Here is a 19,741-nt window from a genome sequence, read left to right as displayed (position 1 = left end):
AGCCGTGTCCCCGCAGCGGCGCACCTTGAGGGACGAATCGAGTCGAGAGATCGCAACGCGGTACGACTCTAGTCAGATAATGGGTTCGATAGCGGGCTGGCGGGAACGATCGGAAAACTAATCGTATATTACCGTACGCGTGTCCGGGCGGCAGATGCGCCGACCAAAATTGCGGACCGGCGGGCTCACCATCAATATCGTCGACCTAATTGAATATTATACAGCAATTTGTGTTGCCGAAAATCTGGCTGCGAATATGCGGTGGCCATATATCGTCGGCTAACGGTGTTAATGTTTTCTATGGGCTTGACACGATCCGATGCAGTGTTGCAGAACTAAATTTAGACGAGCTGTTTTAGCTCTGGGCTTTAGCGTTTGCGCAACATCGCCGCGGAACCGTGAGCGGGACGCCGCGTTCTATTATCGGAAAAATGGCCCGATATGTTGAGAAATATTGTCATTTCAGAATCTTTATCGTCTTCTCGGCCGTTCTTAATTGTTTTCAAATCCCGAACAACCTTGTTTGTTGTTACTAAATGATAATAAAAATTAAATGATATAAAATTGAGACATTTCTTAAATGCATAGAATTCTGAGTTACACGACAAATTCATCATTAGTCACAGCTGAATTGAAATGAACAACCGTACGAGTTTGGACGCCATATACCACGTGATTACTAATATAATAAACATCCAAAATTGACGGTATGGCTCTATTGAATTTAATTATTTGTAATTACTACTAACCTTCAAATAAAATAACCCGTATATAGTGTCTCTAAATCCTAGTATTTTATTTTTAATTTAATATACAAATAAATGAAAAATCAAGTATAGAATGACAATAAATAAAACAATGAAAAACATATTAAGTTCCTTTTAGCTCGAAATTAATTAAGATTTTTTATTAAATTCTTGCGTTTCTTACTAAAATAAAAAGATAGATAAATATTAATTAAAAAAACAATTATTGTAATCTTATAATAAAAAATAAAAGAAACAATATTTAACTTAATAATTGATTATAATATGTGTTAATCTATTAGGCAATTTTTTCCCGCTAAAGAATTAATTCTATAGAGTTAGTTAAAAGTACTGTTTTACTATATAAATCATATTTCTTGCTACGGCAAGGCATTTAATTAATTAGAAATTTTATGTTATATTTTATGGCTAATTTAAAGGCTTGGCCGATTGACTATTAATATACAGCTTAAACTATTACATATATACATAGTGACTTGAAATTTTAAAAAATACTTTCGTTTCCTAATAATGTGTTGTATAAAAGCCTGTTAATGTGCCACTGCTGGGCTAAGGCCTCCTCTCCCTTTTGAGGAGAAGGTTTGGAGCTTATTCCACCACGCTGCTCCAACGCGGGTTGGTAGAATACACATGTGGTATAATTTCAATGAAATTTAACAGATGCAGGTTTCCTCACGATGTTTTTTTTTTGTTATAGAATAATAAGGTGGACGAGCATATGGGCCACCTGATGGTAAGTGGTCACCAAACGCTCTTAGACATTGGCATTGTAAGAAATGTCAACCATCGCTTATAGCCAATGCGCCACTAACCTTGGGAACTAAGATTTTATGTCCCTTGTGCCTGTAATTACACTGGCTCACTCACCCTTCAAACCGGAACACAACAATATCAAGTATTGCTGTTTTGCGGTAGAATATCTGATGAGTGGGTGGTACCTAAAATATTTTACTTCACCGTCAAGCACGAGATGAATTATAAACACAAAAAAATGTGTTGTATGCGCAAAGATTATTCGAAATATTTTCTCTGTTTTTTTTTTTTTATAAAATAGATTGGCGGGCACATGAGCTACCAGTCACTATTGCACAAAAACATTTACGCTTTAAGAAATATTAACCGTTCCTTACATCATCACCAACCTTAGCAAATAAGATGTTATGATGAGCTGGTGGCATCTACCTTATCACCAAGTGATTTTTAATATAGAAATTAATACATTTGTAACGTTATTTTTATTAATGTTTTTTCACTTATTTATAAAGAGGAAGTATGAAATATTCCTGTTTACAGAAAAATTGCAAAGACCCAGTATCTTCCATCCCTACATGCAACTCAAATCTTGAGAGGTTTATAAAGGCTATTATGAAATCGACCTACAAGGGCAGCTGAAGAGATACTATATCGGACGATCTACGTCTCGAACAGACATAGATAAATATCTTTTTAGAGACAATTTATAGGAAATAGAAAATTTCTTAGAATATGTTGCCATAAGGTGAATCGTTGAAAGGCCGGTCAGAACCACGAACGGTACAAAAGGGTCAAAACCTTGCGTTGAATTAGACTATTATTATATATTTAAGCCCTTAATGTAAATAATTGATATGTTAATTAGAAATATACTATTTAAAAAAATGGTTTCAATCATTATGATTTCTAACCGTAGTATTTCTGAAACACATCGAGCATTCCTCAAATTACTACACAAACTCCATTCCTAATTAAAATCTATATTAAGATTCGCAACGAAATTCCGCCATTTTTGTATATGTTTTAAAATTCCAATTTTTTATCTCCATACCTTCATCATGACATACATTATGAACCTGATAATTACTTTAGGTGATTTTTTTTATAGAATAGGAAGGTGGACGAGCATACCTGATGGTAAGTGGTCACCAACGCCCTTAGACATTGGCATTGTAAGAAATCTTAACCATCGCTTACATCACCAATGCGCCACCAACCTTGGGAACTAAGATGTTATGTCCCTTGTGCCTGTAATTACACTGGCTCACTCACCCTTCAAACCAGAACAAAACAATACCAAGTACTGCTGTTTTGCGGTAGAATATCTGATGAGTGGGTGGTACCTACCCAGACCAGCTTGCACAAAGCTCTACCACCAGTATTACCATACCATACAGTATAGTAATTGTACGCTTTAATACAGTTTCCTCAATTGTAAGGCTTGCTGTTTTATCTTATAACTTATTAAAGTCAGTCACAAATATAGAAAAACAGATGTAATCAAAATAATCATATTTGTTGGTAAATAAACTTAACGTTCCTAATATTTATTCAAATTAAAACATACTAATTCGAGGTAATGTTTAACGTATTCTCTCCAGTGGAGCGTTGGTAATACAAAAACATTATTTCATAATCAATTTTCGAAGTGTATGCACGATGATATCTCCCTCGTCTGTCGGTAGTTGAAAGTTGGCGAGTTTACGAAGTTTGCAAGATGGCGTCGACGTAAGAAACTTGGTGTCAACTGAAATGTATTACATGTTGTTTAACACCTCCTTCATTGATTCCAGACATAAGCTATCGAATAACAGACGTTTCAACAAATACATTTTCGTTTAAAAACTGTTCTTAACTTTTTGTCTTGTCGGTTTTACTATGATAAAAAACTATTTCTGAACGAATTAAATAATTAAAATAAGTTCTTGCGAATTGAATAATTTTAAAAATACTATTTTAATTATAAGTTTTAAAGCGAATGTGATTTCGTTTTGCATTCTCGAACAGTTATTAATTCGGGATATTTTTAAGGAAACAATTCTATAAGTTAGTCTTATAACATTTGCAAAAATCCTTTCAAATCCCCTAAAAATATTATATAGAATTAAATATCACTAAGATTTTAATAGCATATCTTATCTAAATGAATTAAATATTAATAATATCCTGGGACATTATTCACACACGGCAACCTGATCCCAAAGTAAGCAGAGCTTGTACTATGGAAACCAGACAACCGATATAATACATATTCTACTTTTTCTTTTGTAAATGAATACTTATATAGATAATTACACCCAGGCTCAGGACAAACAGACATGTTCATGCACACAAATGTCTGTCCTGGGTTTGAATCGAACCCACAACCTTCGGCGTAAAGGCAAGTAAGTATCACGCCAACCAACCAGTCAAATAATTTTTGGTTATAACTAAATTTCTAAAAGCGTATTAATACTTATTTAAACATAACCGGCCTTAACATATTTTTTAAGGAAGTAACGCAATAGCTTTTTTAACACGAATATTACTTTGCCGATAAATAAAATTAAAAGAAGTAAATATTTTGAAGCCAAATTAAAATTACGTCAAATGGGAAAAAACGAAATGAAATAAAAATTAGGAATCAAAGTCGATAGGATATTTCTATTTTAGTTTACATCTTGATTACTAAATTGTAAGTTATTATTTCACTAGCAGTGTACTGCGGTTTCGCTCGCGTTTGCAGATAAAAAGTTCTTAAAGAATCAAAATTAATACATACTTTATTCAAACAGCTCTATTACATCCGATTGTTATAGAATTTAATTAAATGTAAAGCTATCAATTTCTTACAGTCCGCCATATTGGTTGACGTTTATGGCTACTCGTTATGTGAAGTTATATAGATTATAAAACCTTCTTTCACAAGCGCGCTATCCAGCGTGAAAATAATTTTTCAAATGGAAACTGTTGTTCTTGTCACCTTGTTGAAATATATAACCGGCTTTATAATACTGATATAGATAATAATTATAACCTTATCAACGTATAGAATAATAATTTATAATAAATATTTTTACGTACGTTAAATATTGAATTAACACTATGCTTTTGCCAACTTCTGGCAACTGTCATAACAGCCTTGACTCTGGCTACTGTCAATGTTTGACAAAAATAATACAATGATCAGCAGAGCGGCTCGTGATAATTAAACGACCGAAAAAAAGGGAATATGTAAACGGTAATTTTAAGCTTGTTATAAAATATCTTTAATTTAGAAGTACCAAAGTTACTACTAACGAGTACTGGTTCTTCTTTATTGAATCAACTTTACCGATAACATTAATTATTAATCTTGTGTGATAATTTATAATTGCTTAGAAAGGCCTTTTTGCCGTCTAATTTTTCGATAATTTTTTTTCTTCTGTATACAGATCTTAGCAACATTAGAAGAGAAAAATAAAAACATATAAATACTATAAACATTACAATCAATTATTTTATATTAATGCCACTTCTAAACTCCGTAGGCCTGTCTAAGTCTACATCCTCATTGTCCAGACGGTGCTGAGTTATCGAACTACAATACACCTACTTGCAGCCACCAAGACACCGTTGCGGTGACCGAATCTTGTTCGAAGTCGATTGGATTCGTAATGGCTCTAAAGATGTCCCGATTTCGGGAAACGTGTCGAGTATTTGCCAGTGGATAAGTGCGAAGAGAATTATTCGATTGTTTAAAAAATTATGAGTTGTTCCGTCACCGTTCTGAATTTAAAACTTTTAAATGAAGTACATATGTAAAAATTTCATCATTCTATTTATTTGGGACGCAAAGAATTATTATATATCTTTGAAATTATTTTTGTGTTGTGATTAACGGAAATCAATTAAGTTTCCACTAATAGCTAACACTTGTAACAATTCAATATAAAAACAAAAAAATAGTAATTAATATAAAATTGATAAAGATAAAACAAAAAAAAACTGCAATATAACGAATAAATCAAATAATTCATTATTCAAGTAGACTTATAAGGGCATTTTTGAATCGTCAAGTTTCAGTATTGAATTAATTTGAAGGCTGCCACTGTTACAGAGTCAAAATACAATTAAATATATGCATATTCTGCTTAAAAAATACAGACTCCACATAATCATTCGTGTTCAGTAATATTAACAAAATTTTTTTGACATTCGATTTTGCGTTACAGTTATACTATTGAACTTCACGTTTTGTTTCTGATCTTATGATCGTTCTAAATAAATTATTATTATTATTTTAATTTATTAATAGATAAAGTTAAAAATAACCGTGGAATTATTGAAACGAATACTGTGCCCCAGGAAACCCTATATATATTTGTATTTATGTGCCTACCTAGTTGGTTTAATGGCTGGCTAATCTAGTCATAATAATAATAAGGTAAAGCAATTGCTCCTGCGCCTGAACTCTTTCCAGTCGTATCGGATTTGCTGTCCCATTGAATTATGAGAGTAAAGGAATAGAGTGCACCTGTGTTTGCGCACTAGCACACTGTAATATGTCCGAGACTCCCTTGAAAATGGCTGCTTTGGCCGAATCAGTTAGGACATTTATATACTCCTTATATGAATAAAATGTTTTGTATTCAATTTATTTATTTCACTTGCACCACCTTAAAGAAAAAAGCCTGCTAGCAGTATCCATAAACAAAAATACTATACGTTGCACAGTTACCTATTACATTCGTTATTATGAGTTCTAATTTGTTTTTAAACTTGGTAGTGTGGACTGGCAACATTCCGATATGGAATGTCAAATCTTACTTTTTAAAAAATAAACATAGTTAGCTCTAGTATTGATATCAATATAAATTCAAATGGAGAAGTGGCCGCGATTTTGTGAAATGAAACATAATAATAAAATATAATGTATTTCAAGCTTTAAAATAAAGCATGTTTTGATTTCCAAGTAGGTTCTTACGAGCACTTTTGAATCTTGATTATATTTCTTTATAGCGACAGTTTAATACCATAGACTACCTTCATGGTCTAGTGACTAGCTTGTATGGCTGCAAGTTTCAATGTTCTGGGTTCAAAATTCGAGCCAAAAAAAGTTTGTAATAAGCAAAAATTAATTTTTGCTTTTCGGATAAGATATTATAATAATAATCCTTATTAGTATTATCAATAAGAAAGTGAGTTCGTTTGTGATTAAGTCACTTTCATGTCTTAATTACTGAACCGATTATCATGAAATTTTGCACAGGGGTATTGAAAAGGAGAAAGGACATACCACCTCATATGAGGGCCAATCAACGGTCGGACGCTAGTTATAATATAAGTAGCTGAGCTTCGCAGCTTCATCCGCCTTTTAGACTATTGACGTGACAAGCGTGAAAATAATGCTTTTTATTAAGATAAAGAGTTAGTATCATTGTACGCTCTTGTCTCATAAACTATCAGTTTGACTTAAATAATTTATTTTATGTTAGAGGAATGTACTTATTTATATATTTATAAATTCACGCTAAAGTGATAAGGAGCGGAAGCAAGTACTAATCGTTTGCAATCTAAATATAACGCGAGTGAAACCGTAGGGCACAAGTATTTATATAACACAAGCAAAACCGTTCTTATAAAGATATAAAATATATAAGCCACATTAAGCGATTATAGCTTTTATCACGTAGATTATAAAATATAGTTTTAAGTATCAGTTGACAGCTTACCGTGACGAAGGTCTGCCGGTCTGCCGCTTATCGCTTACAAGCCCCGCGTTAACGTGACGTATATTGTACGAAGTTAGAACAAGATCGTGTACAGTACAGGTCAAATATCTTATACTTTTAAATATAATTAGATAATTAAAAACTGCACTACGACTAAATATATATATTAGCGTTAAGATTCACACATACATATATACTAAAAAAAAATTAAATAAAAGCTTGTAAATTGAATATCTGCAGTTATGGTTTTTACTAAAAAGAGTTGCTGTATAAGCCCTTTAACCTTTTAGTTTTTGCTTATATTATATTTTAATAAACAATTGGATTTCTCATTATTATTTTTTTTATTTTTTGGCACGGAAATGAGCAAATTTTCACCTTCTTTTACCTTCGAATATAAAACCTCTTTACTATAAATGCGCATTGGACACGTGATTCTTTGGGATGTTATGACCTCTGTTATATGCCAGTGCACTGGCTCACGCACTACACCGCTCATTAATCTAAGAATCTTTATTAGAATTTTGATGCATTAATTAATACTACTAGAACTACTTTTTACTTGTTAATTTATATAACTGTATGATGAATATAACCCATAAATCAATCGAGTATCCGACTCCTCAAAGTCAATACATTCGTCCTGGGGTTCGTATGTATATAATAAGATTCCGCAGATATCTTTAATTTTGTCTATAAATAAACTTAAATATCACGTTACGTTAAAAATCATTGGTTCGTCGTTGATTTCAATGTATAACGGCCTTACTTATAAGTTTAGTTGTCTTCTTTCGAATGTCAAATCAATAATGACAGAAAGAGCGAAATAAAATTGTTATCACTAAATTGAAAACCTTGCTCGGTGACTAAGCTCAGTGACATCTGCACCGGGATATATAGCTTGAGTTTGATTGATGATCAATATATTCGTTAGAGGTTTTTTTCGTTATATATAACTTTAGTGGCACAGATTATTTCGTGACTGTCACATAAGATACCGCGAAGGTTTTAAATGTGTGATAAGGCACATATCTAAATTTGTAACCACGAAATCTCATACATACTTAGAATAATTCTATTACTGACATATTTATATATATTTTATCAATAAAATTTTCTTATTTTTCTTATAAATTATCCGGTTAGATTTTGTTGATATATCCCAATAAGAAAAGTTTAAAAAAAAACTTCAGAACATTTTAAATTCAAATATACTCTTATAAGCACTTTTAAGCCTTAATGTTGCAGGATTAAATTGAATATAAAGCTACCATCGATTGATTGATAGTGGATGGTACGCAACCAGACGTGCCTGCGTGAAGCCCTGCCACCGAGTAAAACAATTTACTCAACTTCTATATATTCCTAATATACAATATTTCTATAAGAAAACATTCCATATAATTTTTTATTAATAAACTTCTATATTCTATTTCGTTAGCCAATATGGCTATTCAGATAGAAAAAAGCGAATATTTAGTATTCATTGATTTGTATACATAAATATAAAGTGAATTCTATTGTAATATAATTTCAATTTTTGAAATAGAACTGCTACTTAATTTCTCATCTGTTCTTCTCGGTGAAATCGAGTTTCTTACCCATTGATAGTTTACAATTAAATAATAAAAATTGTTTTAAATTTAATAACGATATGCCTTATGGTTATTAATGAATAACCCGGGTTCCTTCAAACGAGGCGTGAAGAGGCATCTTGCGGGCCGGCAAGGCGGGGACGGCTAGTACAGAACATTCTTCCCGACTGTACTGACCGTCGTCGCGTTTGGACTCTACTACCACTTACCATCAGGTGGAGTTGAGTCATTTGCCATCCCGGGGCATATAAAAAAAAAATGCCCAAGAGCCGTAATTTTAATAATACTATTTTTATATCCCCTCATGGTAGAATAAACGAAAACCGTATCTAAAGTATAATATAAAACATAATAACAATTTATTTTTATTCTTACAAGTCTTAATTAATTGTTACAGCGAGAGCTTAACATGTCTGACTTTCGTGCGCTGTAGTAAGTAATAAAGCCTTGTTCCTACTCACCCTACTGTAATAGTATTAACTGAGGCAACACCGCGCAATGTATTTATCTTTTAAAGTTTTCTTTATAACTATTTGTGTTTATCGAGTGTATTTGTTATCAATTTATTAAAAAAAATGGCCATCATTTAAGAGTATATTATATTTGCCTACAATAAAGTTACAAGAACTATTACCCAAAATTATTAGCTATAAGAATTTTATAATTTTTTTTATATATATGATTAAAATATTATTAAATAGGAAAGTATCAATATTGAAATATTTATATCAAACCTCCTTACCAGTACGGCTATTCCGTAAAAATTCCTGAAATGTCAGAAACTGACATTGTCAATGTCAGTTTCTGACATTTCAGGAATATAATTATCAGAAATATAATCATAATAATTATAACATTTCATGTATATACGCATCAAAATAGTATATAAACTTAAGTCGGCTGTGAACAATACACGAGTGAATTTATTTAAATATTAGGTCTTTACATATGAAATTAGCGTTTTGTCGTACTGACCACTTTGATATGACAAACTGGTACATTTGAGTTTTGAAAACAGTCTTTCATTTCTTTTTTCCTCATTATTTTTTTCATTGGCGTCGCTTATTACCGCACAATTGGAACCTTGGAAACCCAGCCAAATCCTGCCCTAAACGAAAATTGACTCAGAAAAAGTTACTTGTGAGTGTTTGGTGGACTAGCGCTGGTATCGTTCACTACAGCTTTTTAAAATCTGGCCAAACGATTACGGCAGATATCTATTGTCAACAACTGCAAACCATGAAAGAAGAACTAGCTGCTAAATAACCGAGATTGGTCAATTGCTCTAGGCCACTGCTGCTTCACGACAAAGCAAGACCACACACTGCACAACAAACAACCACTGAGTTAGATAGCTACAATTGGAATGTCTGCGACATCCACCGTACTCCCTGGACCTTGCTCCAACAGATTACCATTTTTCCGGAATTTGGACAACTTCTTACAACAAAAAAAAATCAACTCCGATGCGGCAGTCCAAACCGCTTTCTAAGAGTTTATTGATTCTCGCCCCCATGGTTTTTTTAGTAAAGGGATCAATGAACTACCTATGAGATGGCAAAAGTGCATAGATAACAACGGTGCATACTTTGATTAATTAAATATATTTTACAAAAAAAAAGACTATATTCCTCTAACCTAATATTTAAAAAAATATTTAAATAGCAAGATCTAAGAAAAACAAGGATATGACTATTAGAAATATTCGTAATTGAGAAAGAAAATCTCACAAATACTTTACATAAGGGTCAATTGATTTTGTGACAAAAACGTTTTACATAAACGTTACGCATTTATATATAGCACTCCAATTTGACCTTAAAATATTCTCATAACGCCCAATGAATTCACTCTAATAAAAATATAATATTATTTCTTCCGCAATGAAACAACGTTATTCTATTGCGATAATAATCGTTAAGCCAAGGACGATCAACGCATCCCCATCCTCCCTCACCCCTCACTATTTGAAGCGGATAGTAAATAAGAGATAATACATACATTATTATATATATATATATAGCTATCACTTAACATGAGCTTTGAGCTAAGACGCCTTATATGACTGGAACGCGTAAATTTTAACGAAGATTCCTCAGATCTGGGCACAGCAAGTATTCATGTACTTAATATCTGGTTATATTTGATCTCGCCGACGGTAACGAACTATAAGCGTAGATACGTCACTAGCATTATACAAGAACTGAACGAGTGACGTGGACTTTGAATGATATGTACTAATTTCTAGACTAGGTTTAGTGATATAATCCGACGGGGTAAAATTAATAGAACACTTACAACCTTATTATTAATACGCGATTAGTTAAACAATGCTGTGTCTTCTGATTTCGAATGTCAAATCAATAATCAGAAAGAGCGAAGACTGTGTCAAAATAAACAGTCGCTAAGCAACGTACATAATTGCCGGTTTCTGAAATGAATACTGATCGCCCGTTGGTCACCTTGCGTTATCGGCTGCTACCAATCACGATTAATATCAAATTCGTTAAATCGACTTTGATGATCGTTTCAAACACAGGATCTTAGTAAGGTGTTAAATATTAATTGCAGTTCGTGGTCGTTGGTTGGCGGGCCAGCAAATGAGCCACTTGATTTTAAAAAGTCACCACCGCCGATAGACGATATGAGAAATATTAAAAATTCCTTACATTGTCAATGCCATCGCCACTAACATTGGACACGAAGATGTTATGTCCCTCGTGCCTGTAGTTACACTGCCTCACTCACCCTTCACACAGGAACGCAACAATACCAAGTATCGCTGTTTTGCGGTGGTGATTTGATAAGTGGGTGGTACCCAGACGGGCTTACAGAAAGCCCTACCACCTAGTACTATAATCGAGTTTATGTCGTATAAACTCTTTACCTTGAAAAGGGTAAAAAATCGATTAGAAAAGAGTACAATAATCACAATAGTAATGTATCAAGCTAAGAACAACGTTTCATATACTCGAATGTCTTAATTTATCAAACATAATATGGACTCTTAATAATTATTCTTAATACTCTGCCCTACAAAATACTTGCAAGGCTGAAGATTTTTTGAGAAATGTATATTATCATCGTAATGGCTGCTTCATGCGGATTAAGCTCTAAATGCTTCCCCCTAATAAGAGGGGAGGCAATTGCTCATCAAGAAACATCGTATTTATATATGATACTGAATTTAATAATAACAAATTATGTTTAAAAAGAAATGGTGACACGTGATTGCAAATTGGAGTTATATAATGTTCTTATTCTTATGTAAGTTTCTTTTAATAGTTCATATTTTATATCACCGATAAAGATAGATTATTATAATAGATTGGATAATTAATTTATGTCGTCATCATACCTTTCACGTAAAACCGAACGTAATTGGTTATTTATATCGTTGAAGCAAATCTAACAACCATTCGTCTTTAGACACGAAAGCACTTTTTTACTTTAATATCTTTGTGAATTATAAGTGAAGTGTTGCTAAATTTAATCATAATAAAATAAATAAGATGATAGAGCTTCATTATTCGAACAAAAAAATTAAATGAATTGTACATTAACTTACTGTTAAAATTCTTAATTTTGTACCTTATATTAAAACCACAGATAAAATAAAAGATATTTTAAATATTTTCAACCCTATACTAAGCCACGTAGCTCGTAGCTACGAAACGCGGCCCGTTGTATCAATCTATATAATAAACCAACCGACAGTAATCCGATGGCCGGGATTACGTAATTTAATTATCCAATGCCCATAAGGATAATTGATTATCCATCGCGGCTTTAACCGCAGTTTTTTCATCAATACCAAAAATTCCAATCCGCTAATGGACTTCCCTTTGCCTTTGGATTTCAAATTAAAAAAAAAACATTTAGAAAAAAAATAAAAAAGGTACGTGCATAACATTCTTGCTGTAGGGTAGTGCATTCGGGAATCATGCACATTTACAACTCAATTATTAAATTCAACTAGAAATATTAAAATAGGTCTTTTATTAGGAAATAATTGTTATTTTTATTATTCCTTGCATAAAAAAAATCCATAATTTTAAAATCAAAATACGAAAATTTTCATCCCGCCTTTTTTTCTAGCCGAATTTAAAATAAAAACATTTAGATTTAGAGAAATTATATACACAAATAGATATATAAATATTATGTAAATCTTTTAACATAATTTTAAATATTAAATTTATTTAAAACGAAATTTCGAATTATTTTGTTTAATATATTAAACGATTTACACAATTAAGTTCTTAATCAAGAACCATATATATATTACGACAAAGACGATTTTTGACACTACGGATTTAAACAGATCTACACAAAATATTAGTTGTTATTATAATGTATTTTTTTTATTTGCCCTTATACAATTATGTTGTTCCAAATTTAAATTTATTTGTATTTGAATTTTCTGACTATTGACAGTACTACTATTATAGTCTGTGTAAATCCGTTTCGTTAAAAACCGACTTAAATAATATCAACATTAACAGTTAGTGAAAACATCCAAACACCGAAAGTGGCAAGAAAGGGTGATAGAAAGAGAAAAAAACAACACGATAGGGGGGGCTGGGGGTAGAAAACATCGAGTATATTTTTTAAAACACCGATGCGCGGACCGCCATGCGACTACCGGCCGGGTATTTTTGGATTTCATTTTTCTATGATTGTTTTATAATAAAATGCACATATTTTTCGTGCCATGTTATGATGTACACGCCAAAAGTTTACCGAACATTAATATTTAAAATATTTTGATTTTAGTTTATTAATAATTTGTTTTTTTTTTTCATTTAGTACGCACTTATATTTTATTTGTTTATATTTTTTATTTTGAGGTTCTCTTCTAATGTTATTAAATGCATTATTAAGTCACTTATTATACAAAATTATAACATACTATTATTTTGAAGCAAAATATTAATTTTTTTAGTTGCTTGAGATAAGATTTTCCATTATTTTTTTAAATCAGAATCTTATCAATAAGACAGGATAAGGCAAATCGAAGCCGTTTTAGATTTCCGCTCAAATTGGCGCTATTGCTGATTCTGCCAAACGCAACGCGCAGCAAAGCGTAGCCATTTTCTTCAAGCTATTTTTCTATATAGCAACATTTTCATTAAATCTCTTATCATTCATTATTTATATATTAATCATGTTTTAAAAAAATGATTTTGGTAGTTCCATTTTAATGAAAAATGTATTATTATTATACCTTTGGTGTAAGTTATGTTTTTTAATTGTTTATATTTTAAATGTAGATCATATTTGATGGTATTTATATAAAAAGTTGATAGTATATATGTATTATTACAATATAAATAAAAAAATAACTACCAAAATATTTGTCATTGTTTTAAATATAATATATTACTGTTTAATATTTTATATATGTAGTTATTTTTTATATAATTTAGTTCAATACCAAACATTTTAAATATTATTTATGGATATATAATTTTTTTAAGTGGTAACAAAACGAAAAAACCTTGAACTTAATACAAGAAATTCTTGTCATCACAACATATTGCAGGTTATTTTAATTTTTTATATTATGCCTTTGTCATAGGTAATATTTTTTGCGAATATTGTTTGTTTTTTTTTTTTATTGAAACTACAAGATATTTGAATAGATTTGGCTACAGACAGTCTGTCTTCACGTAGTGCTGAGTTGGCTATCCGCCCTGTAGCGCATCGGAGCGTTGAAACAGGTAACACATTGTATTTGCGCTTATTTTCAATTCCTGTAATTTCCTTTGCTTCCTTTTTTTAAAATTATTTCACTTATGTAAACACGGAATAATATTTCTATAATAAATGTAATTCGAAATTTAAAAAATATGAGTCAACTTTTTGAAGAGATTAAGAAAATGGATATTTTTGTTTTTCTGTTTTACTTTTTTTTATCAATAGAATCATGATATGCTCACACGTTTTAAGTCTTAAGTTAAAATAAATATATATATATACAAGTCGTCCGATTATATTTTAATTATTATTATAACATTAAAGGCACATACATATATGTACATCGATTTGCAAGAAAAAAAGAAGTAAGTGTTATATGATAAATGTGCAACATTCGAGTAATATTTTCTGATTGAGCACTTTTAGCGCTGAATGCTTTGAGCGTCGCTTAACATACAAAAGATTGAATAAATTTTTATGATACACAATAGTAACTTAAAAATGGTAGTATTTATTTATTTAATCGCAATTCATTATGAAGCTATTGATGTCCCTTATATTTCATATTAATGTTTGTCTGTCTCAATCTGAGCGACATAAAACTGAATCATTAAATCAATATTATTAAAAATGGCTTTAATAAAAAAGCTTCTAAAGTCCACTAATATAACTAAAAAAAAACAAAGGACCGCTGTAGAATTCGAAGTTAGTTCCAATGTTGTTTTATAAGAAAATAATAAACGAATATAATAAACTTCTATCAGACGTAATTGAAGTAACGTTTGTCAGTGGTTTTGGTGAAAAACGAAAATGCTACATGATAAAAACCGGATTAATAGTGATAATTATTCTATAAGGATCATTAAATACCGCATCTGCGTCTGTGGTAGAGCTGTCAATTAAAAACGATGAATCTGCGTTGTCCAAATGTCAAAAAAGGTGTGCTTATCATTCGCTCGTATAAATCTCTCGGTTTTCGTTTCATATTTTGATTAAATATAGAGAAAATCAATTAGGCAGATATCCAGATATCAGAAATTATGAAAGCAGTCAACAGTCATATGTATTTATTTTAAAATTATACATTAACATTATATTTTCTCCTCTTATTGCCTTAACTGGTGACAGGCGAGCTGGTTTATTTTTCAGAATTACGATTCAAAGGGGAATACTGAGTGTCATCATCCCAAGCGGCCATGAATTGTACACTATTTAAAGTTTCATTTGGACATCTTTAAGGCTTTAATGTGTTAAATGATTATTAATTTTGCAATATCAATGAAGGTGCAATGGTATACACGATTATATGCATTTGAGAACATCGATTTTTACATACACGCGATCTAAGCCTCATAATATAAATTAAAAAATAAAACAGTAAGCCAAATGCGTATTCGTGAATATTATTTCTATTTTCATATTTAGAATGTCATAATCAAATGGACGCAATTGGAGTTTATTTTCTAGATTATCCTACGTCCCGTAAGAATGCAGAGCCTATCTTTCTGCCTGTATTTTCTTAGTTTTTCTCGGTGATTTGGACCAACAGCTAACGTTAACATGAGCAAATGACTATTGCGTATTAAGTACTCTTGTGTTATTTCACAAATTTGGAACGCTGTTACGCAAAAACGTAGAGACAGGATGAAAATTTACTTATTACTTCACTACAAATAAAGATGCTAATATTTAGTAAAATTATCTTAAATCGGCTTTTCTTAGACACAAGTAATTTTTGTAGAGAGAAAAAAAGTTTGACATTACATCTTTTTTAAATTATAACTATTTTTTTTATCTGTACAATATATAGTAAATTTAACAATTACATTTCAGTCTCACTAAAGCTTTATTTAATATTATTTACACTAATATTTTTTATTTTAAATTATCAAAACATTGATGGAGAATGCTAAAATATATATATTTTTATATTTAAAGCAACAGATAATAATTATAAAGCAAATTAGCATTATATCATTGCGTTTTCTGATATAAAAACTCTTTAATAAAAAAATATCTAATAAATACTTTCTTATCATAGCACAACTTGATTCATACAATAACGTTAATAAATAGATCGAAGTCCGCAGCCTTCTTAATACATAAAAAAAACAATCTCGCTCCCCCATTAATTCGGCACAGATAAATATTATTCCTATAAGAAATTCCAAACATCCCACTGCAGAGCACGGGGCGCCGGCACGATGGCGTAGCCGATGCAGTTACTCACTACCATATTGATTTGTCTACCATTTATATAAAAACTTTTTCTTGTGAAACCTTTTTTCGAGCCTCTTTATTTTTTTTAATTCATTCCCTACTCTGAATAAAGTACAACTACTAGATTACGTATTTAGATTTTAATTACGCGCTTACAAAATTTGTTAGTGATTGTTTTATTTATCTGTAAGGAATAATAAAAAATGATTGATATATTATTATAATAATAAGTTATTTTTAAAAGGCTTCTTCAAATACTGTATGAAGATAATTAAATATTTATAAATTTCAAAGACTGCAGTGTACCGAAAGTTACTTCTCTGCGGTTATATCAATCAAATTTATATATTTAAGTTGGAAAAATAACTGTATAAAATATTTTCGACATTTGTACTCGTAACTACCTATTTTTTAATCTGTGGATATTAATATATTAATTCATTTACATGTATTTTTTTATTTGATTTTAAGATATGTGCTAAATTGAAAATTGAACGTCAGCTGCATATTACGCCGAATGCAATATATTGTAACAATATATAATGAAATTCCGCAGTTATATAATTAATAGCAATCTATGATTAATATTACGAAATAAATATATTTTTGTTTATTGTTATATAGACAGTATATAAGAATATTGACTCTTTCATATAACCGTCACACGTTACATTTTTAACAATTTTCTCTATAAAACTACCTTTAAGAAATATTAAATGGCTTTAAACATTTTAACTGCATTTAATATAATATAAATATTATATATGTATATATTATTGAAGAAAAAATTGAGTTCCAAAGTAATAAATTATATGAATAATCTTATGGTAGTCTGTATTTTAAGCACAGCTCAAAAATACAAAAAAAACTTCAGAAAAAAATCACTGGTATTATGACCATTCGAATAAATAATTAAAAAAAAGAAATTATTAAACCAAATACATCAAATAAAAGACTTATATACACGTAACCCTATTTTTTTATTACTACAATGAAACTTTAATTTATTAATATCTAGTAATCGGCTGCGGCTTCACCCGCGTGTTAGGGAAGAGTCGGACATTAAGTAAAAATGTATCCTATATACGTCTGAGGTTAAACTTGATTCATATCAAATTTTATCAAAATCGGTTCAGCGGTTAAGCCGTAACAGCGTAACAAAGAGACAGTGCTACTCTTGCATCTATAACGTTACTACAGATATTAATTTTATAAAGCAAAACATTACATTATATTTAAACGAATGATTACAATTAATTTATAAATAAACCTTATTAAGTATATTTAGTTAGTACATTGGTTACGAATTTAGATGCGGTCGACACGTGCTACTTGGGCATAATTCGTGTATCACGCATATCATAAAATAAATTATCTAAGTCGCGTCTGTCTATATGTCCGCGCTAAACTCTAAAACAGCTGAACGGATTTTCATACGGTCTTCGCCATTGAACGGTGTGATTCTTGAGGAAGATTTAGATGTTTAATAAAAGATTTGTTTTATTAAATGAAATATGACGATGATTGTTGAATATGTCGGATAAAATCAAGCTAATCACGTTAAACAGTTGAAATATATAACTCTTATGTATTACGAACCATTATAACCATTATAATATACTTTCGAAGCCGGAACGGATAGCTAGTACCTTATATAAAACATTATATGTATATATTTTTGTAGATTTCAAGAATACATTAAGGTTATTAAGAAAATACTCTATGTAAATACAAAACGGTCTATATATGAATGAAATAGTAAATATGTATTGAGGAAAAATGAATTGTTATTGATATTTTGTGTGAGCTTTATATCGTGGAGCTTTATTCGTTTTGTTCTAGTTAATTATATACATTTCTTTTTAGTTGCCCTTGCATTTTATCATGCAAGTTTCCTATTTACTTTTAGTAAGTATTTTTCTTTTATAATTTTTACACAAAACACGTGTTCATATATTTTATGTGTTTGTCTGTTATTTTTTGTTATGTTTTATTAAAATAAATGGATTATTTGAAGGACGTATATATTTCTTAGTTGTTATTATATTTTGTTTTATTTTAGTATTTTGCCTTTCTTTATTTTATTTATTTTGTTTCAACATATATTAGTAAGATTGGGTAATAAAATTGAGTATTTTAGTCTTGTTTTCGACAAGAATTACACGAAATAACTTCGAGAAAAACAACTCGTGACGTTTTATGAAGCTTTCTGTCGTAAAGAGCTTTCAGCTAAAGCTCCAAACTTCAGCAAAGCTCCTCAGCCTGTTTATTGCGGCTATCGATCTGTTTACAAACTTTGTTTTCGACACTTATAATAATATTGACGTACCACATCACACGTTTTTATAAAACCTCATTTAGTTTTACGCGATTTTTTATTCAGCGCTCGAGTAGCGCGATTCGCGATTTCTTTGAATATATATATTTTTTAATTTTTACAATACCTTCGGCAACGTCGCAAACATCCTAGAACATCACGTGCGGTACCGAAAATACCCGGGCGGCGGTCGCGGCGAAGTAAGCGACATTAGCTCACAACATCTGTTAATATGATCATTGTTAATTACATATGGGCGTTGTTAATATATTGTAGCCACCTGTCCCGAGGAGGGCGCTTGCAGGTACGTCGCTACGTCGTCCACCATGCAGGCTCGCGGGAGGTCGGGGAGGAACATAATACGCTAGAGGGCGCGCATCGCGTGCGGGCTGCGCGGCGCGCCGCGTCCGACTGGCGCGGGATCTGTCCGCGCCCCGCGACCGTATCCCACTCCTCGAATATCAGGGCTGTGCGAGTTTTCCGTGCGGAAAAACAAATGGAATTGGGGATATGCATATATATTGGATCTCCACACATGACTACAATAATTGAATTGAATCCTTTACATTATTGACTTGTTTACGAAAACTAAATATTACCACTTATCTATATCTTGTCCCTTATATATAAATATTGATAATACTTGCATATAGATACTACAGCGTGCGTGTTCATCGAATTACATTATAATTAAAA

General features: G+C 31.0%; 1 protein-coding gene across 10 annotated transcripts in view; it reads right to left on the bottom strand.

Moving 5' to 3' along the window:
• Window positions 1-19,449, bottom strand: part of LOC126777977 (nuclear factor 1 B-type) — a 55,943-nt gene extending 36,494 nt beyond the window's left edge. For 9 of the 10 annotated variants that reach the window (XR_007670111.1, XM_050501337.1, XM_050501338.1 and 6 more), the window contains exon 1: window positions 19,326-19,449. Coding sequence is in view for 8 of the 10 variants with exons in the window: in XM_050501337.1 (XP_050357294.1) it covers window positions 19,326-19,403 (78 nt within the window). In the remaining 2 variants the exon portion in view is untranslated. Of the gene's footprint in view, window positions 1-19,295 lie in introns of all 10 variants that reach the window. The other variant, XM_050501344.1, reaches the window with a different exon arrangement.
• Between the last annotated feature and the right edge of the window lie 292 nt (window positions 19,450-19,741).

This window comes from Nymphalis io, chromosome 24 (assembly GCF_905147045.1).
Source record: "Nymphalis io chromosome 24, ilAglIoxx1.1, whole genome shotgun sequence".
Taxonomy (NCBI): domain Eukaryota; kingdom Metazoa; phylum Arthropoda; class Insecta; order Lepidoptera; family Nymphalidae; genus Nymphalis; species Nymphalis io.
This window is presented reverse-complemented; position numbering and strand designations above follow the sequence as displayed.